Below are 25,046 nucleotides of genomic sequence, written 5' to 3' on the forward strand. Positions count from 1 at the left end.
GATCCCCTATGGATGAGCTGTTGTGTGCATTGTGTGTTTTGTCACTTTCTTTGTGCACATCGTTGTATTGTTTTTGTCTTTTTGTCGGTGTGTGTTTGTGTTTGTTATGCACGGTGTGTGCATTTTATGTCTTTTTGTCTATAGGGTTTCTTTAACCTGCGTGGATTATCTATCCCGCAAGGGTTTCTCACCTAAAAAGTAGAAACCCACTACCATTGGCTGGGGGCTTGTCGTGCCGTAGTGGCTTTCCACCAACGCCAGCCACATAAATATGAAGGTATTTTAATCTTTTGTTTTACAGAAGGAAATTTAAACTCTTTACTTCTATAGTTTGAGTTACAATTGTTCCATGTCTGGACCTTAGAAATTGTGGATGAGTGCCGGTAATAGTTACATATAACAATCGCAAATTTTCACAAAACACCTTTTTGTTTTTGTTGTTGATTTGAAATAAATAAACTCCGTTTTGAAACGTGTATTTATCGTTCTGCAGTATACAAGCAGGTGTTAAGACAGTTACGGAACATAAAGTATTGTCCGAAGGGTTCGATAGTTTACGGAGCATATAGCAAATTCAAATTTGTCGTGTGTTATATATAGTAGGGTAGGCGGCAGGGGAAGATGGGACACATTTAACAAATAATATCCAAATAGCCTGCTCGTGTTTTAAACAATTAACAACGGTCTGTGGAAGTCACGAAGATACGGTTTTACAATTCTTTTAATGGTGTTTGTTTACTACCAAATGGAAGAAGAAAACAAAAAGAGAAGATGTTCCACCTTTCCCCAGCCTACTATATATACATTTTCTTTAAATGTCTGTGGTTAGAAGGGAAATTTGTAAAACCTTCTAATGATTTTAATCTTCAACACAAACATGATAATATATATTAGGGTGGGAAAGATAGGAAATCTTCTTATTCTCTTTTCTCGTCTCACTTGGAAGTAAACCTAAAGTATTCACAGAAATGCTGCGGGAAGTTATCTTGAAGTAGATATTCCAGCGTGATTGACATGTGTACCTAGAACTCAGCGCATTAGGCGTCCTATTAAGGCTCTTTGGAACAGGAAGTTATCGTGAAGTGAATTATTTCAACATGGTTAAAAACTATATAGTAGAAAAGGGTAAGACGGGGTACTGTTAGGAACCGAATTCCATATTTTCTGATCGCAGTTTGAACAATCATCGACGCTTTTTTTAGAATCGTGAATCATCTGTAGCAAACTGTTATAATGGAATCTCTTAATGTGTATTTATAATGTCACCACATAAAGCCTTTTGTTAGCTGTGTGACCTTTACTATCTTAATGCAGCGATCTTCTGTGTTGTATTTTTTTTTTCAAAATTTAAAGAAACCTGAATTGTTACACATGAATTCAATATTTGCATTTAGTTTGTTTTTATTGCTCGAGGACGAGAAAGATTAGTTTCAGCAAACATATTTCTTTGAGTCACTGAAGCTGTACGTTTCTTTCATCTACATTTCCGGCATATCCTCTTCAGCCGAGATGTCTTCTATTTCATCTCCAGCTTCAATAATTATAATGTACATTAAAATAAGTAATTCTCAACTTAAAAAAAATTAAAACTAATTAAATTTTAGCTTACTTTTATAATAGAAAGGAACGCTTTATGTATATAATAACAACGGCAAGAATATTTTACATATAGTAGGGTGGGGGAAGATGGGACACCTTTTCGTTTAATTTTCTCTTTTTATTTGGTCGTAAACATTCAATGAATTATAAAACCGTATCTTCACGACTTCCACAGACCGTTGTTAATTGTTTAAAACCCGATCAGGCTATTTCGATATTAGGTGTTGAAGGTGTCCCATCTTCCCCCACTGTACTATATAGTTAAAAAAGAGAACGCGTTTATCTATGACATGTACTTCACTTTAAATGGAAACTGCAGCACTAACTTAACATACATTGCCGTACTTATTTTGCATTTACAGATTTTTAGTTCATCGGTCATTTTAGTTTTATTTAATTTAGCAAGGGGCCAATTTCATTGTTAAACACATACGGTGATACGCTTTTTGCACAGTTTTAAAATGGGAGCTTTTTGCAAGTATATAATAGTCTGTATAAAATGCAAAGTATATAAAGCAGCATCATGCTTCGTACTGGATACTCTCCGATTACAAAATTTATTGCGCTTAACACACGAAATAAGATTAGAAACGAATCCTAATCGTTTGTCTGCCAGGTGTATACCGACCACGCTTATTTTCTTTAACTAAAAATACGTTTTTAACTGTAAGCGTGTTTTAACAACAGTTGTTTTGTCGCTATAACCTGTAATTTCTTTAAAAATATTTTTAAATTCTACGAAGAGCTACAAATAAAGTTATTATTATTGATCTAGAGTGAAACTCACCTGTTATCGTAACTTTTTTCAACGATTTAGTTTCATCAGTTGTAACATCTGTTTCAACAGGGGGCAAAAGTTTGGGCAACGTCAGTATAGGAGTTAATTCCTTTTCCTCCTTTTTCGTCGTTTCCGGTTCCGGTGTTTTTGTTATTTCTGTGTCTTCGTCTTCGCTGCTGGATGATGACGACGACGAATCGGTGTCACGTGGTACAGGGCTTTTTTTATTTGGAGTATTCTGGAAAAATATTATAACGTTAACTAATTATTAACTGTCTATATATAGTAGGGGGGAGAGACGGGACACCTTTATAGCACATAATATCCAAACATCCTGATCCCTGACCGTGTTTTAAACAATTAACAAAGATGTATATGAGAGTCGTGATGAAATGGTTTTATAAATCTTCAAATGTTCTTTACTTACTACCAAAAGGGACAGTGAAAAAATGTCCCATATTCCCCACTCTATGCACTGCTGCTTTATATGTATCGTGCCGTTGTTGTGTATAGTATCATTGTTTGGTGTGATTCAGGACTTCAAATGCTCGTGAATGTTTGATTTAAGTTATTTTATTCACACGAAGGTCCATGTGCGCTGTGGTACTGCGGCTAGAGCGCCTGACACAGTCTATATAGTCCAGAGCCTACATCGATACTGGTAAATGGGGTCTTCTTGCGACTCCGGCATATATCGCTTTCCATATTAAGTTGTTTATGCTATATTCCAATGCAATAACGCCGTTCAGAGATATATACCTATACAAGATATTGCTTAAAACGGTATAGTTCTGCCCTTGGCTGCTATATTCAAGCTACGGGTAATGGAATCATATTACAGCACTGCCTCGACCAAACAGTATGTGGCAAGTTACATATAGAAGGGTTGGCTAAGATGGGACATTATTTTCTCTCTTCGATCATTTGAGAATATTTACAGAATTACATAACCGCAAACAAAGAATATTTACAGAATTTCATAACAATAGCCCCGCAACTCTAAAAGAGCGTTGTTAATTGTTCAAAACAAGTTCGGGAGATATGGGATTTATGTGCTAAAGGTATCCCATCTTACCCCACTGCTATATACGTGGCAACTCGTCAGCGGCCATTAGATTGATGAAGAACATACATGTTACAACGTCTGTTATGATCCGCCACGGAAGGGTAAATAATTCACATTCAATTCATTCAAATCCAGCAATTGGCCAAGTTAATCATACGGTCGTTTTATCCGTGGTCTATAATATATCTATAAGCTGTAATTTTCGAATATTCGTAAATTGGCACTTTTAAAACGTTTCGTTTTAAAGCATTTACGTTTCATAATAGTCCTATTTCTTATTTATCGCCTTCTTGTCATTTTCGATTGCTCCCTTCATGGCCTACAAAAGATATCTTTAGTAGGCCATGCTCCCTTCTATTTCATTTCGCGTCGAATTGTTGCATCGTCGCGGTTTGAAAAACAATTGCCGTCGACGGCTGAGCAAGCGTACGATGTTGTTTTGCGATAATTTATTGAGAGTTTTAATGAATAAATAAATGCAACTTCTTTATTCTCGCACAGGTAAACCGCATTCATACTTCTATACGGCATTCTGATTCATATGCCCCAGTACCCAATTTTGATTTAAATCGTATGGGAAGGGATATAGGCATGTGTCGCACTAAGATCCCGTTCACTAGTATGTAAATAATTGAAGCCACAAAGCTGGTTAACTATACCTCTGGTTCCAAGTCAGACTTCTCAGATTCGGAAGTTTTCGGATTTTTAACTTCGGAATCCGAAGTTTCGTCTTCACTTGAGCTTTTCAATTCCTTTTCGCTTTCAGAAGAAACTTTCTTTTCTTTGGAACGCACAGAACTTACACTCGATTTTCGAGAGGCTGATGAAATAAAAAAACATAAAGTTGGTTGATAATAAACATGTTATCTTATTTCGCCATATGTTTTTACTCTTTGTCACTTTTTTTGCTTTACTAATGCACTTCTTAAAAAATAACAATAAGAATTTTCTTCATTTAGAAAACACATTAAGTCCTACTACATACACATAAATCAAAATCCACTCTAAATAGATAAATACAACAAGGAGGGGGGGGAGATGGAACACCTTTAACGCATGATATTCAAATATCCTAATCGTGTTTTAAACAATTAACAACGGCCTAAGGGAGTCGTGAGGATACGGTTTTATATTTTTTTTGTATGTTCTTTGCTTACTACCCTATGGAAAGAGAAAATAGAATGAAACGTGCCCCATCTTCCCCACTCTAATATATTTCGCTAATATAACTAGGAAACTAGCATCATCATCTTTTATTCATATATTAACATTATGCACAGACTTATGCAATACGATTTACACCAATAGACCTCGATAGTAAACTAGTATCTGTACTTCCAACTATGTAACTCTGACTGTGCGTAACCAAGAGCTCTGGTTGCCTCGTAGCTTTTGGGCGGTGCTGATACCAGCTCGTATTGCAGAGTGTAGAAAGGTGGTTTATCAAAACATTGCTATTGTATATTATACGACTCGAATGAAATTTAAATCCAAAGCTACAGTGTTCACGTTTAACTAAAAAAGTGTGTGTGTACATTTACACTTTTCAAAAAACGTAGAAATATTAAAATCAAAAATGTTTAAAGGGTACAGAGAGATATAATAATTGTATTTTTACATTTTTTACCAACCTGTCGATTTTGAAGAATCAGAACTTGAACTAGAACTGCTAGAATCTGACGAGTATCCTGATTTGGGGTTGTTTAGTTCATCCTCAGAATTAATAGAATTCGGCATCTTTATGGTGTAACAATTATCCTTTACGGCGCAACAGTCGAAAGCAATTAAGTACGACCTTTGTTTAAAAATGGATGTATCGAAGTCCGTACATATAGGTTCAGGTTACAAGTAACTATCAGAAACTGATACAACTGACAACCGCTTAGCGAGGGCTCTTTAAAGCAATTTAAATTCTTTGTTAAATGACTGAGTATAATTGTTATCTGTCTCAAGTGTCTCTGACGCTTTGCAAACATATGGGACATTTAGTGTTATGAAGTGGTTGCACAAATCATAAGTGTAAACTAAAACCTTTCGTCCTTGTCAATTTTAATAACTTTTTTGACTCTTCGATTACGGTAGCAAAGATGTAAAAATGTTTTTAACGAAAAGATAGGATATAGCGGCAAAACAACAGTTGTTAAAACACGCTTACAGTTAAAAACTTACTATCTAACTGCGATGTATGCTCAAACTAAACATATTTTGACATGGCGCATTCACTGACCCGTACATAGCTTAAATACATTCCTGGTCTAATTTTATCCCATACTTTCTTATTTCAGCTTTCGAAAATTGGCCTGGTAATACACAGCTTTCGAAAATTGGCCTGGTAATACACATCAGCTTTCGAAAATTGGCCTGGTAATACACAGCTTTCGTAAATTGGCCTGGTAATACACTTGTACAGTGCCATGGTTTTTATATAGGTATATATCGACAAAGAATAGCTTCGTATCGAAAGCGCTGTGTACATTTCTATTCGTCGTATTAAGTCAATAATCGCCATGGCGACACATAACAATGCGGTTTCGCGCCAAATCAAACATTAAAGCTTATCTAAATATCTAGTCAACACGTAATCGTTTTTTCAGGTTTGTTTTGCTACACTGACGCCAAAAAACAAATTTATGACGTATATAATGTTTCCCTTCGTGATTGGTTGCAATAGTTTCAACCTGTGACGTCACAAAGTTATTGGAGTTGTTTCGTAACCCTGGCTTGAAGATTGGTGCTGCTATATCATTATGGGCGTTTGTTGCTTTACCCCAGTGACTTATGGGTTGTCCAAGTTGTCAACCATACAAAAAAATAACCACTCACAAAGTTTCACATTTGCAAATCGTAGGCATCAATAAAGAGGCTTATGTAGCCACCGTATTAATAGCAAACAGTGGAATACGCGTGTTATAACTTTAAGTTTAACCGCCAAGCGGAGATTAACAACTGCTGTAAAATGTATAAGTTCCATTCCAGAACTTTCGAAACCCGTGTCGCCAGCAATTACATTTACTTCAATATTTTGACGTCTGGTTAATAGTTTTTCTTTATAGCACTGTAATAATTATATGACTTCATACTAACTTGTCCAGCCACAATACAGGTTATAACTGTTCTTGCTGGAAACACAATATGCTACTACGAACATATAAAGTGCCATCAGTCCAAACCAACGGTCTATACTAACTTTGGTCCAAACAAGACGACTGCAGCAGAGAATAATTAGTAAACAGCGGGGGTAAAGAAAAACGCAGCACAAAGTAATTACTAAAATTTGCTGTAATGCGGCACTTTTAAAGGGGAACTGAACTCATCTGTTCTTATTGGTCTACTTGCAATATTTTAAAGTCCTTATTACTGAGATACGGAATATCAATATTTTTTTAGAAATATATATACGAAAACGGCGGAATTTTTTTTAACAAAGTGAAAAGATTGAATTAGTGTTACAATGTTTTCGTTTGTGTTCTTTAAACTCGTCTTATGTGCATTGAGCCGTATGCACTCCTCGTGTCCTCCTGCTCCCTCAATTTCTCGTCCGACGCCGTGGCATAATGGTTAGCACGCCTGCCTGAACCATTGTAATGGGTTCAAGGCTCGACGCTGCTACCATTGTGGGCGTGTGTGTCATTAGGCACGAGACTTAACGACAATTGCTCCAACCCAGTGGTCACTAATGGGTTGTCCAAATTTATCAGCCATACATAAAAAAAAAACTTAAATAAGGATAAAGTAAAGTAAGTTACATTCATTCATTCATTCAACGCTAATTACTTTTTTATTTCAAACGACAGAGACGTGGTCGAAGTGTTATTAAAAGCCAGTACCTGTGGCGTTAAGTTTATATTTCAGAACGATTTAACTGACTATACGGGTGTTTTAAAAACCTGAAGATTACAGAAGTTTTACATCATCAGCTACATTTTATAATCTAACATTTTTCCCGGTTGCATCTTATGGCCTGCTATAGTGGGGAAAGATGGGAAACCGTTTCCTTCTATATTTTCTTGTCCCATTTGTTAGTAAACAAAACATTTAGAGAATTATAAAGCCGTGTTCTTACCACTTCCATAGACCGTTGTTAATTGCTTAAAACACGATCACGATATTTAGATATTGTGTGTTTAAAGGTGTCCTGTCTCCCCCCACCCTACTATATAATACACTATAGTACGCTAAGCTAAATAAGTAAAAGCATGATCTACATTTGCTAATAACCTGATGAGTTGTAAATGCCTTGTTGTGTGAAACGTTCGTAGTGGCCTCCGGGTTGGAGAATTTATGTTAAATGATTTGCCAATAGCCATATCATGCACTAATAAAGGTAGCAGTGGCGAGTCTCGAAACCAGTAACCTTTGGGCCACGGCGCCACTATGCCACTTTAAACTGCAATCCCTAATTATCGAGTAAATGATGAGCATTGAAAATAACAAGTGCTTGTTGTAACAAGTATTAACAATACGGCGTGAAAGCGGCAAAGCAATGTAGATTAAAAGCCCGGTAGATGACGCTACTGATCAAATGGTTGTGAAACAGATAAAACACTTAAGTGGCGATGTGCGAAGCTACGTGGCAGTGTATGACGTCAGAAGATAATGACGCAATGATATTATGACGTAACATGATAAAATAGGTTGGTGAGCCGTAGGATAGGAAGCATAATTTACAAAAAAATGTCGCATGAAACTGGTAAACGGCATTTACAGGTTTGCAACGAATAAATATCAGCGCTTGTAGCGTATGCTAAAAACTAGGCATGTCAAAGTGACCTAATATAGGATGAAATACTGTAAGAAATAATACAAGGCACGCAGGGTAAAAGCTACATTGGATTATGACATAGTAATTATGCTTATGACGTAGTGAAGCTCACTGTGACGTGTGAACCTCGTGTTTGAAACTTGCTTCGGAGCGAAGCGTGCTTGATACATGACGGTGCATAGATTACATATTTACACAATGATTCAGGATGAAACTTAAGCTATGACGTCATCACCGCATAAAAATAAAAGAAAAAGGAAAACAAAAACAAGAGAGCAATAGTTTAAATGATCAGGTCAACTGGTCGCACTTTCCCGGTCTGGTTTTTCGACACCCAGAGTTCGCGGTCTTTGTCGGCGTCTGTTTTAGCGACATTCTGGTTGATGACGTCACATGCCTGCGAATAAAAAATGTCGGGTTATAAATTAATTCCTGAAATTTACGCGGTCGTTTATATTCGCCACGAGAAACGCGTAGCTGTTGAATGAACGAATGGAACTTGCTTTATCCTCGCGTGGCCGGAAAACGCCAGTCGTTCTCACTCATGGTCATGGATGTTCTGTTTCATACACCTCGTGTAACTTACGAGTTATCATGTATGTTACTTTTTTGGTGACTGAAACTAACTTATTGCGACGTAACTGAACAAGAAACAAAAAAATGCAAAACTTACCTTTTGGCATTTCGTGTTTGTGTCTTGCAACAACTTCGTGTATTTCGTCAGAATATCCTTTATGGCGTTAATTCGTTTCGCTTCATGGGTTTCCATGGTAACCGATGACGTCACCATCTCTTCAAACCATTGTTGGCGCGCGTGGTTGTAAAGTTCGATCGAATGAGAAAGTTCTTCACCTGTTAATGTTAACGCGGTTATAAACTTGTAACTGTGGTATATCCTTGTATTCATTTTCATAATGCATGTATTTGCCATTCAAAATTCTCCCATAAAAATAACAAGTTTTCAAATATATAGTAGGGGGGGGGGGAGGATAGGACACCTTTCCAATTTATTTTCTCGTCTCATTTGGTAGTAAACGAAGAATGTTGAAGAAATTATAAAACCGTATCCTTACGACTTCCATAGACCGTTGTTTAGTTTTTAAAACACGATCAGTATATTTGTATATTATATGCTAAAGGTGTCTTATCTTAAATGTGAATGAATGAATGTAACTTACTTATCCTCGCGTGGCAAAAACAAACGACAGTCGTTATAACACGGGTGTTGATACACCTCGTGTTAGCTTATGAGTTATCATGTATGTTACTTTGTGGGTGATTTTTTTGGGGGAGAGGGGGGAGCTTTTATTTTTATTTTTTATATATGGCTGATAATTTGGACAACCCATAAGTGACTACTGGGTTGGAGCAATTGCCGTTAAGTGTCTTGCCCAAGGACACATACGCCCACAACGATAGCAGCGACGGGCCTTGAACCCGTTACCTATTGATTGGTTACAGACAGGCGCGCTAACCACTTTGCTTCGGCGCCGACAATTTTCCCCATAGTACTATAACATTCAAAATCACAGTTTATGACTTCCTGGTCATAACCTCCACATGACTAGTGACGGGTTCGAGGCTCGACGGCGCTACAAAGTAGGCGTGTGTGTCCTTAGGCAAGACACTTAACGGTAATTGCTCCAACCCGGCAGCCAAAATATGGTTGTTAAAATTGGCAAAATGTATGTGGTAACTCGAAAGCGGGTACTAGGTTTTTGAAATAGGATACTATTGAGGTTAAATAAGTGACATACAGTAGTGCGGGAGAAGACGGGACACCTTTAACACTTACTATTCAAATATCCCAATCGTGTTTTTAGCAATTAACAACGGTCTATAGGAGTCGTGAGAATACCGTTTTATAATTCATTAAAAGTTCTTTGTTTACTACCAAATGGGACGAGAAAATAAAACGAAAAGGTGTCCCATCTTCCCCCATCTTACTATATGTATACAGAACATAACCTATATTTTATGTTTAAATAAAAATAAATATGTTGTTTATTCAATGCGTTTCATTAAACTGAATATTAAGCGTTAACCATTAGGTTTTTGAATGTGAGAAAAAATTCTTTCGTTCCAAGCATGAATAGGTAGGGTGTATGATGTCATAATAACTCACGCAGGTCTGTTACGGTCCATTGAACACGTCAATCATATTTAATGTGGTAAGTTGTTAAAGTCGGGTTTACTTTGGCACATACATGTAAAGATATACCAGTTTTGATAACTTATGTTTGTTTTTTGTAAGAAATGTACTTTTTATAAGTTTTTAGGTAAATTTCAAATGTAAAAAGAGATTCATTAAGTTTTAATTTCTTTGTTTATTAAATATTTAAGGCAGTGCTTTTAAACCTCTAATGATCTGTGCCACTTTTTATAAACAATTAACACCAATTGCACCCTCTGCTATATAAAAAACCACATTAATTTTAATGTTTATGTATGTTATATCTATCACCACTTTGCAGCAAGGACATGTCCTATTTTAAAAACCTCATACTCACTTCTAAGTTACCACAGACAATTTTCCAATTTTAACAACCCTTCTCTGACCACTAGGTTAAAACAATTACAGTTAAGTGTTTTGCCCAAGGACACACACGCCTACTTTGTAGCAGCATTAAGCCTCGAACCCGTCCCCGGTCATTTGAGGTTAATGACTAGGTGCCGCAAAGGGTTAACTTTATATTTGTGATTTTGAATGACAGGTAGTAAATACACGTGTGGTAATAAGCAGTGGGCTGCTAGTGGCCACAATAAACAATGTGGTCCTATTGGTGGCCGCTATGCTTGTATAGGCTCTGTGTACTAAAACGTTTTGGCTGCATTGACAAGTAATACATATTTTGCGCACTGTAAATCTAAAATAAAACCTGAATCCTGAACCCAAATATAAAATTGATAATCCCGTTTACCAAAATTTGATCACCCCTAACCCAAGACAAAATTGCGAAGCTTATGCTTATATGTAAATCTCATGCAAACCAGTGCAAAAAATGTCAACAAGGTGAATTCAGGATTTTTTAAAAATTCTACGATTCTAAAATTTGGAAAACAAAAGCCTAAAAAATTAATACTTTTTCAGAAAAGTGCACCACTGTGTTTAATTCATGACCAGAAAAGTTAAAAAATATGAATAAATTTAAAAAACTAAATAAAACATCCATTTACCATGTTTTGTTGATTTCCTTCTGGCTTTTTGAACGTCTTCCTTTGTCTGGTAATAATAGACATTGTTACATCACAATCCACAAAAATTCCAAAATTTCTAGTTGTCACATTCATCATTTTGAGTTTGATCATAAATTTAAACGTTTAACTTTTATTTAAGCGTACACAAATGTATTTTTTGAATTTTTTTTCAAAAAAAGACCCAGAGTATCCAGATATGGCCAAAAAAATTAAGAAATCATTTAAAAAAAAATAATTTCCGCATAAAAAATGTTCAAAATGTAACTTACATGTTTTGTTGAATTCATTTTTCCTTCTAAATCTTTTGTCCTTTCAAGCAGCATATGTTTCGCTCTCTCTGCTGCTAGATATCTGTGTTAAGTTGAAAACAATAACTTTAATGTAGATAAATTAGTGTCTGTTTGACAGTTTTAGCTAAAGTAATAAAGTGAGCAAAAAAGCCTGGCATGTAATTAGGAATGTTTGAATTTCTAAACCAAAGGTTTCCATAACACAGTTTGAGAAACCTTGGAGTTAAGTTATTAATATCTTTGTATGTGGGACCTTGAGTGACAAATTCATCAGCTGGTTGGGTAATTGTATGAGGATAAACATATAGTAGGGTGGGGGAAGATAGGAAACAATTTCATTCTACTTTCTCATCCTATTTAATAGTAAACAAAGAACATTCAAAGAATTATATAACCATATCCTTACGAATCTGTTTTTATTGTTTAAAACACGACCAGGATATTTGAATATTATGTGCTGAAGGTGTCCCATCTTACCTAACAGTACTATATGTCTTTTAAACCAAACTTTAAAACCAAGTCGTCCCAAACTTTGCTCTACCCATTCTAAACTCTAAAATTTTCAGCATGGTTGATTGCATAATAATGTGTGTAGTATGTTGTGTGAAACTGAAATACTATTTGCGACCCCTGAATTTCATATTGCCCCCAGTTTGGTAACGCCTGAACTAAACCAATAAAAATACTACCCCAAACAATACTACTTAAGCAAGCCTTAAACCGGAGGTGTAACAACTAAGTATTAAAAACTCACTTAAGTTGGACTTGTTTTCTTAACTCTGCAACATCCGCTTCAAGTTTTTTAAATTCCTTCTTTCCTCCTTCTTTATGATCTAACAAAGGCTTCTCTACTTGAAGTCGAATCTATAATAATTAAATGATTTTATCCTTGTGTGGTGGAGTTCGTTGGTGTTCTGTTTCATGCACTTGTTGTCATTGTGGGCGTATTTGTTTTTGGGTAAGACACTTAACGACAATTGCTCCAACCCAGTGGTCACTAATGGGTTGTCCAAATTATCAGCCATACATAAAAAAATAAAAAATATCCCCAAAAATAATCACCCACAAATTATCATACATGGTAACTTGTAAGCTGGCACGAGGTGTATGAAACAGAACACTGGTGTTTAAGGACCGTGGTTTTCCGGCCACGCGAGAATAAAATAAGTTATGATCGTTCTTTTACCTCATACGTCCTGCCCGCTTACGAGTTATCAATTATTACCTTTCCATTTTTAAATTAGAAATTAAACAAAAAATCAATACATATATATATATATATATATATATATAAATATAGATTTAACTTCAAATAAAACTGTTGTGAGTTGTGACATAAACAAAACTCCTAGTTTAACCAAATTCACCTAAATTTGAAAAATTATATTGTGATTTAAAATTGTCGTTTAGACAAAGCAACAATAGACACAACAGGCATATGTAATCCAAAGTTCGTACTAACAGTAAACTATTTAAAAAAGATAGCTTATAGAACATAAAACATAATTACTTTGTTTGCGAAATCTAGATGTATTTTTGCTTCCTGTAAAGTTGCTTGTTTAACTTGTTTCCAAGTCTCTCCCAAGGTTCTGTAGAAAGTATATTGTCATTTCTTTATTTGGTCACAAGGAGAAAGTAATGTTCAAAATGACATCACAGTGAGATACTGACCACACACATTGTTTGCTAACAGTAAGGAATTTTAAATATCTGCACACTATGTTTGAATCATGGTCTTAAGACTAAATCTTATCGTTTGAAGGGGAAATTTACAGAAAACAACAACGTTTCCTTTTAAACAAACTTTTTTAAACACAGTTTGCTAACTAACTAAAATTTTCAAAAATATATATATATATATATATTTATCCCATTTAAAAGATTTTCTACTAAAAAGCAATTTAAACACTAAATTTTTATAAAAATCAAAAACACCATTTTTTACATTTTATTTGTTTAAATTAAATCTAGAAGAACCTTAATTTAAAGGAGAACCCTAATTTAAAAATTCAATTTAAAGCTAACCTGCTTTTACAACTATAAACATAACATAAAATTGTAATAAATACATTTATCTTTACAATAAAAGTAACTAAGACGGTAAGACCTAATTAGAACAACAAAGAAATTACAAATCGACAATGGTTAACATGTTATGCGAAAAAACATTAAAATAAAATAATACAAAAAATGTGTTTCACATTATACATAAACCAGAGTTATTAATACAGCTGTCATATCAGACTATGGAATTTAAATTTGGAAATTTATATTTTTACTTGGAAGTAACTCCTACTGTGTGTAACCATTCCAACCACTACTCCCATATTTGGTATTGTGGTTGTGATGTAACAATACGCATTGTTACCCGAACAAAGGATAATTGACAAATCCAGATTAAGGGTTTACTGCTATCTTAAATTGCATCATTATGTTTAATAAAGAGATATTAAAGCTTAACGGGCCGTAACTAAACACAATAGAAAATATTTAAAAACAGAAAACTATACTTTGCGCTACAAATTTTGGGAATCACCAGTTATTATGATAAATATTTCAAGGTTATTTTACCAATATTACATGGTTTAGATGAGCCATATTTTAGGACCTGACAGGATATATAGTAGGGCGGGGCAAGATGGGACACCTATTCGTTCTATTTTTTTGTCTTATTTGGTGGTAAACAAAGAACATTCAAACAATTATAAAACCATATCCTCATGACTTCTATAGACAATTTTTAATTGTTTAAAACACAATCAGGATATTTAGATATAATGTGCTCAAGTGTCCCATCTCCCCCCACAATACTATATATGAAATTGAGTGCAACACTTTATAGACGGTCAATGAACTGTTACACAGATTGTTTGTGCTGTGTAAGAAGCATAGCTTTGTGATGCATGCGTTTTTAAACGCTTGATAACCCATGTATGCCAGAACAATATAAATGAATTTAACTCTTTATGTTGTTAAGCAATGTAAATGCATCAGATGATTTGCGTGTATTTTACACATTGAAAACTGCCTTTATAGTTACGTACATTACTGGTAGTTTAAACGAGCCATAAGTGACCACTACTTTGGAAGTAATGTCACTTTACTGTCTAGCCCTAGGACAACGTATAAAACATGCTCTGAGCCACAAGTACTGGATTCTCATGTTACAAAGCACATACATAGTTAAGTATGGTGGTAAAACGCCACTGTGGCTTCATACTATAGGCACCTCACTTTTGAAAAGTCAAGTTACCTTTAAGTTTTAAAAAAAAAATGTTTTTCTTTTCACATTAAACATTATTAGCTTTTATTTAGTAAATATACTGGACTAATCAGTATATTATCACTGTACACAGTTTGTTTTAAGACATATTCGTAGGAAAGGCTTTTAAATTGTTTATGAATTTATACCGGGTACTCTTGCATACCCATGTTAGATGCCTGTGCGTCATACACGACTGTAATATATTGTGTAAAAGGCAACACTGTATTTAGATGTTTTATACACAATAAGTTAGTATTACATAATAATATGTGCTTACCCTTCTTCTTGTGCGGCTAATACACTGTTGGCGATTGCGGATAATCCTTTTGAATATTGTGTCTCCAGCGCTTCTCTGTTTAAAGTGGAATTTATTATAAAAGTAGTGCAAAAAAATAATAACACTCTAAACTATAAAAGATAGGCTGCCCTCCCCATTAAAATTTTAGATGTTTTTTTTAAAGAAGAAAATTTTATGTCAAAAATTAAAATCAAACATTAAGCAAAACTATTGTAAACCTAGACAATTTATTAAAATAATGTTTGATATTAGTGGGATTTATTCAAAAGCAGTGCAAAAATAACAACACTTTAAACTTTAAAAGATACACATCCAAAATTTAACACATTTTTAAATAAATTTATTAATTTAAACTTTATGTCAAAAATCAAACATTTAGCAAAACCATTAAAAAATTTACACAATTTATTAAAATAAAGTTCAATATTCTATGTTAAGTTCAATTATGACATCATAATCATTAATCCGTGATTGACAGAAAGTTTACAGTATTAACATTTAGTAAGCTTGCCTTTGCTTAAATAGATCAGCCATCTCTTTTGAAATTTGTTTTTCTTTTAACATCTTCTGATATAAAATACAGAAACCAGTTTGTACCGTGTGGTTCTCAACCTTGTCACCCTGTGTGTAGAATAATTTGAAAAAAAAGTTTTTATACTTTTCGCAAAAACAACTAATAAACAGTACAAAATATTAACAAATAACAATAGTAAATTTTGGTACAAGCAAGTACACAAAATATTAACAATACTAAATGTTGGTAACAGGCCAACTGTGGCCTTAATCTCGATCCAATCACGTGCTTTTGCGTTGGACCTCACATAGATAGAATAATAACAAAAACCAATCCACACGCCACAACAATAAACACAGGCATTACACACAATAAGACACAAAAATCCCAAAAAACACACAACAAATATACAATAGAAATCATAGTACAACAAACAAACAATATAAACAGCAACAAACTATTTACAAAATGATATTTATCGATAATTTTCTCTTGGTAAAAATAAAATACCATAGTTGCAAATTGCAATAGCGCAGGGAGTATGGAATTGACATTCACCCTACCATACTACAATACCTAGCGGGTTTTTCTAGAAAAGGGCATGGCAAGACCACAAAATCAACCACTTGGCTGCACCACTGCATACTTATCTCTATTATAACACAGTGGTAAAAGGCGCCAAACCTGGGGTGGCAGGGTAGGTCCGGGGAACCCTATAATCAGTAAACAATACAACTAATGATATAGCGGAGGAAGATGGGACACCTTTAGCACACAATATCCAAATATCCTGATCGTGTTTTAAACAATTACCAACGATCTATAGAAGTCGTGGGAATACGGTTTTATAATTCTTTGAATGTTCTTCGTTTACTACTAAATGGGACAAGAAAATAGAATGAAAAGGTGTCCTATCTTCCCTCACCCTACTATATGAACTCCTTTTTTATAGGGTTTGTGTCTAACTATCCCAGCCTACCCTGCATTAATTAAAGCTAGCCGCCTATGTCATTGGTATAGGACTATAAACAATATTTTGATATGAATAGCAACTTACCCAGAAGTAATCACAGTAGCTGTATTTGCCAGGTTGCAGCAAAGTTTGTTCTTTTGCTTCCTTTTCATCTGGAAATGAAATCCCGTTCACCTGAATCATGTGATCGTTGATTGGTTATTCATATGAATGACACCATGTCATGATAATGCCATAATTAAATTTTTTAGTAAAATCAAAACATGAACCCTGAGCTGTAATTTGTTCCACATTAAGCAAAATTAAATTTGCATCACAAATAGAATATAATTATATATATAAATAAATAAACTAAAATCGATCTTTCCTGCAGAATTTTAACACACCTTTAACCAGTGCTCTTTTAATTGTTTTATTGTATGCATTTTATAACATGCATACAACAGCATTTTGCTGTTAACTTTCATTTTCATGATTTGTTATTAAAATGACCTTTGTTAGATGTGGCACAAATAAATTTTAAGAATTCAAATGTGATGAAATTCAATTTCTTGGGAGGCAATTTATTAACATATTATACCATATGGGAGCAGAAAACTTAACATTCATACATTATAACAAAAATCCTTTACCATTCGTATTCTTGGTCTGTTTCCATGCCCGTTGGTCTGGTTGGGTGTCGTTGGGGTGGATGGGGTTCTCGCCCGCAAGGGTGCGGGTGAAGCTTTGGTTTGTGGAGTGCTGGGTTGAGTTTTCGATCGCGGGGTTATGGGTGACGAGGACTTAGGGGCTGGGGTTGATGGTTCTGACCCCGTACATTGGGGGGCAGGGGAATCCTGCATTTAGAATAGAAGGGGTTAGAGGGGACAACCAGGGGTTCAGGACCAAATAAAAATACTGGGCAAAAACATTGATCAATTTACAAAAGCCAAAATTATCAATAATAAAACAAGTTAATTATTGAAAGCACGAAAAAAAATATAGGTTCCCGCCAAACAATTTTTAATTTATCTCAATTTTTTTGTCACTAATTGTGTGGTAATATTGTGCAAATACCCATATTATGCCTATTTATTTCTTTTACTTAACGTTCCTTTATTGACACAATCTGTTTATGGGTAACAGTAGCTACTAGCTATGTATTTAATGAAAGCTAATATTATTTTATACAAGAAAGTGAAGAAACTATAAAAAATATTACTAAAAATTATTTTAACTTTCTGTTTATAATTCATTAAATTTAACAAAATAGATAAAAGTCACACTAGTACATTTATGAAACATACTATATATATACATATATAATATATACATTATACATACTTTATCAAGTTTAAACCTTCTTAAACACTTTTAATTTTTTTATTATCTATCACTTGTTTAACTTTAACAGTCTAAATATTTATGAACTTTTATGACATAATATCTCAAAACATTCTCCTAATGACAGATAAATTAATTTAAATTGGGTAATTTAATTATTTATCAACATAACATAAGATTAAAATTAAACTTAATGAGAAAGTTAAAATACCCACAAACAATTTTTTTGGGCAACGGATCTGTTTAATATAAAAATTTATTTTCAATATTTAAAAAGTCTAATAAACATATCTGCTGTATAAAAATGTATTATGAAAAATGTTTAAACAGTAAAATATTATTTTTCAGTGGATTTTATGGTTGTACACAAGTTCAAAGTTCAAAATAGAAAATTGCATATTTAAAGGTAGCGATACCTACTTCTAATCTTTAACTATTGCCCTCAGAGCAGTAATTTTCAACTTTATTAGTCTATTTTAAATTTTTCCCCATTAACATATTCATGGACAAAAATGGGTACCTTCACTTTTCAAAATATAGGCGCCTATATACAGTGGCGCAGCGAGGGGGGTTTAGGGGGTCCCGACCCCCCCCCTTTAAACCAAAAAAATAATAATTAAAAAAAAATTCATTATTTTTTTTTTTTATTAACCCCCCCCCCCCCTTATTTTTTTTCTGACTGCGCCACTGCCTATATATATATATATATATAGGCCTATACAGAAATGTATATGTTAATTTATAATTGTTAGTTTAAATACGGATCATGTCTCAATATACAATATACAGAAATGAATACTCTCACCTTTAAATTGAGTTCAACTTCTTTCTTTTTAATAACAGAAGATAATTCCAAATGTAATCCAATATCTATAGAAAACAAAACATAATGTCGTATAAACTCTTTCTTTTCAATATCATGTTATGTAAACACTTCTTTCATGGGTGTTTTATTGCAGCAAACAGCCACATACTTAGCTTCAATCATTTATACTTAAATATTTGTATCTTTTAGTAACATAAATTTATTTTTCTTTAAACACGCTAATAAAAGGTGATATTATCTAGACATATGTTGAACATTAAAACACAATAGAAATAAAATTAAAAAGAAAAGTATATAGTAAGGTGGGGGTCGTGATACGGTTTTATAATTCTTTGGGTTTTTTTTTGTTTTCTACCAAATAGGACAAAAAAAATAGAATAAAAAGGTGTCTCACATTCCTCCACCCTAATACATATATGTATAATGCATCTATTAAAAAAGGCACTGATTATGAATTTAAATGTGGTTGTAAAAACATTAGAGTATTTATGGATTTAATAAATGTGTGTGCAAAAGACAACCATGTAAAACAATTGAAATGGAAAGTGTTTCCTTAATAACTTCCTGCATTGGTGAGAAGCAGAATAGATTACTGATTACTGTAAGATCACCATACATCTATCTATGCATTATAATGGGAGTGACCTGCTTATCTTGCTGTTTTATACAAAGCAAAAGTGACAAATCAAAACACTACCCAGCTTGTAAAATAGAGGTTTTCGGGTGTTTAGATACCGTTTTGGCTATATATATGAATAGAAATATTAAATATATATATGTGACAGACAGTGTATTTCGTTTTCCTTCTGTTTTATAATGCTTAGTTTATTTACTGTATCTACATAAATGTTACTTTTTAACTGTTTTAATATAAATCTGTACAAATATTTATTAACTTGCTCTTTGTACCTGAAACTACGTGCCATTGAAGTAATTTTACAAAATCGAATTTAAATTGGTGCATTAATTATTGTAACGACAATGCTGGGCTCAATTAATAAACATCAATACATGTAATTATACAATTAATACATACAGAACAATAGGACTTAGTAAATAGATGTCTCAATTACAGCTTCTATAAACCACATGAAAATGCAATTACCGTTTCCATTATTAGTTGTGGTGTTGGATATTTCATTTTTTGGAATTTCCCAGGTTGTTTCTGTATTAGAAAAGGAAAGATTAGAAATTGACTCTGCTGGTTATTGTGATTGAAAAACGCTGATTACATCACAATAGAGTTTATGACTCAACTCATGTGCCCTGTGGCCAGCAAAAAGTGCCTGCCAATTCAGCACACGGGTGACCTATGTATGCAAGCATTTTGTCAAATATCAACTCACACAGTAGCTGACTCAACTGGTGTAAACTTTGGTTACTATTTTCTTTTTAGGCTATAAGATAATTGATTTAGCAAAGTTGCATTGGGGCATTTTATTTTACTAATAAACATATATTAAGACTCATTCTACTGTAATACAACTTTATAGTAAAAAGATAATTTTAATGTTTTCTCGTACTTTACCAGAAATAATGATATACTCAGCTTAACTAGCACTTACGTGGGCATATTGTATGCATACGAAGTAAAATTAAATATAACCAAATTGTATCATTTACAACTTACTGAACTTAGCAATAAAACTTACAAAATACAGCATTTAAATTATAAAACTATTGAATATATACCATTTGTTTTTGTGTTGACGTAATATTTTTCTCCATTAGGTGTTGATATTGCTTCCCAGCCAGCTGGAAGAGCTTCTTCATCCTAAAGTAAAGAAAAACGTCTATTTATGTTGAAATTATTACCGAGAACCAAAACAGTCAACTAATCACTACTTTTATATGGTGTTAATTTGGATAAAACAGGTATTTAAGATCAATTATGCTGATTTGGCCAACATTTCAGTGCATTTCATAGCTACATGCTGAAATTTATAACAAAACTGAATTGTTTACACAATTTCATCATACAAGAAAATACATACAAACATATAAAACAACAAGAATTATAAAGGATAGCCAAAATATTAATACTATATTATTATTTTTTAATACTGATTATAAATTGTTAAGATTTTTCATTTAACTGTCGATTCAAAAAACATCGAAATTATCTTCAGCACTATGCTTTTCAATTATATAATATATATATGTTAAACTTCAAAGATAAAAAGACACACCTCTAATTTCGAAACATAAGATGCGGGGAACCACCCTCGTTTATCCCCGATCTCACCCTCCCACCAACCATTCTCACCCGAGAATAATAATTTGATGACATCACCAGGGTCAAACTGCAATGTTGTGATCTGAAAATGAAAGCAAAAAAATATAACGACACACCTAGTGCACCACATAAAATAATACATATAGTAGGGTGGGAGAAGATGGGTCACCTTTAGCACATAATACCTAAATATCCTGATCGTATTTCAAACAATTAACAACGGTCTATGAGAGTCGTGAGGATACGGTTTTGTAATTTCTTTAATGTTCTTTGTTTACTACCAAATGAGACGAGAAAATAGAATGAAAGTGTGTCCCAACTTTCCCCACCCTCCAATATGTTTAAATTATATAACTTTTGATACTAGTAAAGAAATCTCTAATATTGCAATAGAAACACTAGCAAAATTCTTCCTTAACGCATACACTTTTGTTGCTATTAGAAGTTTAACTTGATAATAATTGAAGATAAATAGTTCATTTGTCTGCTAGGTGTAGCGACCACGCTTATTTTCTTCCAATTAAATGAAACTTTGTTTTAACTGTAAGCGTGTTTTAACAACTGTTGTTTTGTCGGTATATCCTGTCTTTTCGTTTAAAATACTTCTAAATCTTCGCTACTGTAATTTAAAAAATAAGGAAAGTTATTTTTTTATTATTATTATTATAACTTTCTGTCTTCATTTGTTTTCTACATTACAATAATGTAGATCAAGAATAATATAGTATACTGTACTAGTCTAAGTTAAATAATGCAGAAAGACAAATGGTCCACCAGACAAAAATACACATATCTATCTAAAATATCAGTTTTTCTAATAAATGTCATTTTTTTCTAAAATAAGTACCACCAGGTCACTAACAAACATACGTGAAACAAATACGCGAATTAAATAACACGATTGATGGCATATCAATTACGCGAAGTTACATTTTAAACGTAAGGTTTAAATATTACATAAAAAAAACAAAAAGAAAATAGTTATTAATTTCCCCGTTTAAACGTCTTAAAACCTAAACCTGGCAAAACATTGTATAAAACTAATCCACGCAGTCTGTGTTGGAAACTGCCAGCCAGACAGGCCTATTCCCAATAGACAAAGACGGATCTTATGTAAAATAACGTTAAAAAAAACAATTATGTATATATAAATTTTGATTAAGTAAAAAATTATAAAATCATGTTGCATACCTCGCCCCCGCCTGAACCATCGTAAGAATACAAAGCCTTGCAGTTAATTTCCGCCATTTCGGTTTTAGTACAGCAACAACAGGCACGTCTAACCGTTTTAACTCCAGGCCATCGCGAGCAGCATGAATTCGAGACTGTTTACCACGTCTGACGTCATTATTTACGTGCGTGCGTGACGCGTGACGTAGACGTCCCGCATTCAGCCGTGACAGAAATTCTCCTTTACGTAATTGGGAAAAACCTATGAGGCAACATTGGTTCATCGTTATTTTAAGCTGAAAAAGTAAAAAAATAAAAAAAATTATAATATGAATGTGTTACAAAGCGTTTAATTTTGTTGTTTTTTTGGTTGTTTTTATATTATAGAGTGTATGGCGTAATCCAATTTCTCGGAATAGCTTGTCTGAGACTGAAAAATAAAACCTGAGAGCCAGACATATTTTGGTGGGTAACGTAAATTACAGCTAAATGCAGTATAATGTTGTTGTTTTTTCAAAATATGCAATGACAGTTTAATTTAGTTCTTCTGTCTTTTTAATTATAGAAATCAGTAAAAGCATTCAAAGATTTAAACGGGCCAGAATGCAAACATAATCCGTTTTGACATTTGCACACTGCGGCATTTCCACAGTAGTTATGAATTTCTATAATGATTCAAATCATTTTACCAAGAAAGATAAAAACACTGCGTAATTCATGATCCGTTAATGCGCATGAGATTATGTAAGAAAACATTAAAACGTGACGTGACCGCAGTTTGATAGGAAGTTGGGTTTGCGAGTTCAGACAAAACGAATCGTGAAGTTGTAAACACGTTGTGATCAATTTTCCGAATCGAAAATGTCACCCAAGCAATTTCGGCTTAGTAAACGCATTTTTGTAGATAAACACGTCTCGTATACCTCTGTTTTGGACCCTATGGTGTTTTATAACGACTGTCGCTTTGTCGTTTTCTTTCAATATTTCCGATTTCGTGTATACGCTACCACAACGATCTTTATATTCACTATAACTAACAAAAAACATAGGTAATATAGTAGGGTGGGGGGAGATGGGACACCTTTTCGTTCTATCTCTTATCACATTTCGTAGCGAAAATTTTCTTATCACATTTCGTAGCAAATAAAGAACATCCAAAGGGTTATAAAACCACATACTTACGACTACCATAAAATAGACCTTTGCTAATTGTTTAAAACACGATCAGGATATTTGGATAATATGCGTTAAAGTTGTCCTCTTCCCCCACCCTACTATTTATTTAAATTTACTAGTATGTGCCCCGAAAGCACCACAGTAAGCAAGCATAATCATGACCTTGTACATGCCTGCTGTTTAACAAGATTTCCCCATTTAACCCGACACTTGTCGTGAGATGAAATATCGTGTTAGAACTAACACAGTCTTCACCTATAGTTTGTGTATAGAGTCAAGTTTGACAAACATTAGGAAGTTGTGACATCACTAGCGGAACAAGGAAAGGGTGTATGACTGTATGAAATCGCGATCAGCATAGTGTGTAGTAGGGTGGTGTAAGACGGGAGATAGTACCCATCTGACCTGACAGTGCCATGTACCAAAAATGGCGCGTTTGTCATATAGTAGAGTGGGGAAAGATGGGACACCTTTGACACATAATAACTAAATATCCTGATCGTGTTTTAAACAATTAACAACGGTCTATGGGAGCCGTGAGGATAAAGTTTTATAAAAAAATGTTAAAATGTTTGCTTACTACCACATTGGAGGAGAAAATAGATTGAAAAGGTGTCCCATCTTTCCCCATCCTACTATAATTAGTGTGGCATTAACGACAAAACAAACTTTATTTATTACTTTAATAACAACAGCGAAGATCAAATTAATTAATACAACAAAGAGAAGAGAATTAACAACAAACCGAACATTACGCGATTTTTTATTTGTCCTTTTGGTCGCAATTCATAGATAATTCAGCACTTAAAACCATGGCTGTTAGACCGAAGATACAGTAAAATTATACTAAGTTGCAAATACTAAAAAAAATGTTTATAGTAGGTTGGGGTAAGATGGTTAAAGCCCTTATTTTCTTTTTAACTGATTTAGTAGCAAGCAAAGAATATCTTGATATTTGTTTTCGTGACCGAAGAGACGAAATAAATTTCATTCATTCATTCAATATTTACAAGATTATACCTTATCCTCACTGCTCTAATGTGGGATATTATGAGGCAGCACTATATATGTTAGATTACAGTGGTTCCCAACTCGTTTTTAAGGCGACCCATTTTAAAAATAAATTCAGTTCGGTAAAATCTTGCGACCCAAGCATATTGCCGTAAAATTTTAAAAACCATACAAGATTGCATTGCAAACGGGTAATCCTTTAGCTGGTGGTCAGTGACAATTTTGGTTTCTAAATGTCTTATAGACCTTACTGATACCCACTGTTTAATTATTTTTGCAAAAAATTCGGGTGTTCGTGTCTAAAATTAACTTTAAAAATGCGCGAAAACATGCTTCGTCACCGTAATTTGTCACTGTAATTTGCCTGACCTGCGTAAGGTTAACGCTTTATTACGTCACATTAGCGGTATGTTACGTCACAATAGTGATATATTACGTACGTTACAGTACGTTATAATCCTGTTTTCGCAGTGTTTTATGTTAGTTAAAGCCCTGCTTAATCCAGCCCTAACTCTTAACCCCTAACTCCCAACCACTAACTCCTAACAGCAGCACTGCAAA

At 33.8% G+C, this 25,046-nt stretch overlaps 2 protein-coding genes across 2 annotated transcripts; both read right to left on the minus strand.

Moving 5' to 3' along the window:
- Positions 1–1,478: 1,478 nt before the first annotated feature.
- Positions 1,479–5,335, minus strand: LOC100178896 (suppressor protein SRP40-like). Its single transcript, XM_002119867.2, has 4 exons — positions 5,075–5,335; positions 4,103–4,263; positions 2,387–2,615; positions 1,479–1,531 (listed from the first exon to the last, which is right to left on the minus strand). The coding sequence occupies exons 1-4, from the start codon at positions 5,178–5,180 to the stop codon at positions 1,479–1,481; spliced, it is 549 nt and encodes a 182-aa protein (XP_002119903.1). The 5' UTR covers positions 5,181–5,335.
- Positions 5,336–7,864: 2,529 nt separating this feature from the next.
- Positions 7,865–22,478, minus strand: LOC100176580 (growth arrest-specific protein 7). Its single transcript, XM_002123353.5, has 15 exons — positions 22,320–22,478; positions 21,082–21,210; positions 20,585–20,666; positions 19,998–20,057; positions 18,872–18,936; positions 17,376–17,579; positions 16,828–16,917; positions 15,768–15,877; positions 15,236–15,310; positions 13,204–13,282; positions 12,448–12,557; positions 11,673–11,754; positions 11,383–11,428; positions 8,879–9,057; positions 7,865–8,602 (listed from the first exon to the last, which is right to left on the minus strand). Exons 1-15 carry the CDS (start codon positions 22,374–22,376, stop codon positions 8,489–8,491), a joined length of 1,482 nt encoding a protein of 493 aa, XP_002123389.1. The 5' UTR covers positions 22,377–22,478; the 3' UTR covers positions 7,865–8,488.
- Positions 22,479–25,046: the final 2,568 nt, after the last annotated feature.

This window comes from Ciona intestinalis, unplaced genomic scaffold (assembly GCF_000224145.3).
Source record: "Ciona intestinalis unplaced genomic scaffold, KH HT000034.2, whole genome shotgun sequence".
NCBI lineage: Eukaryota > Metazoa > Chordata > Ascidiacea > Phlebobranchia > Cionidae > Ciona > Ciona intestinalis.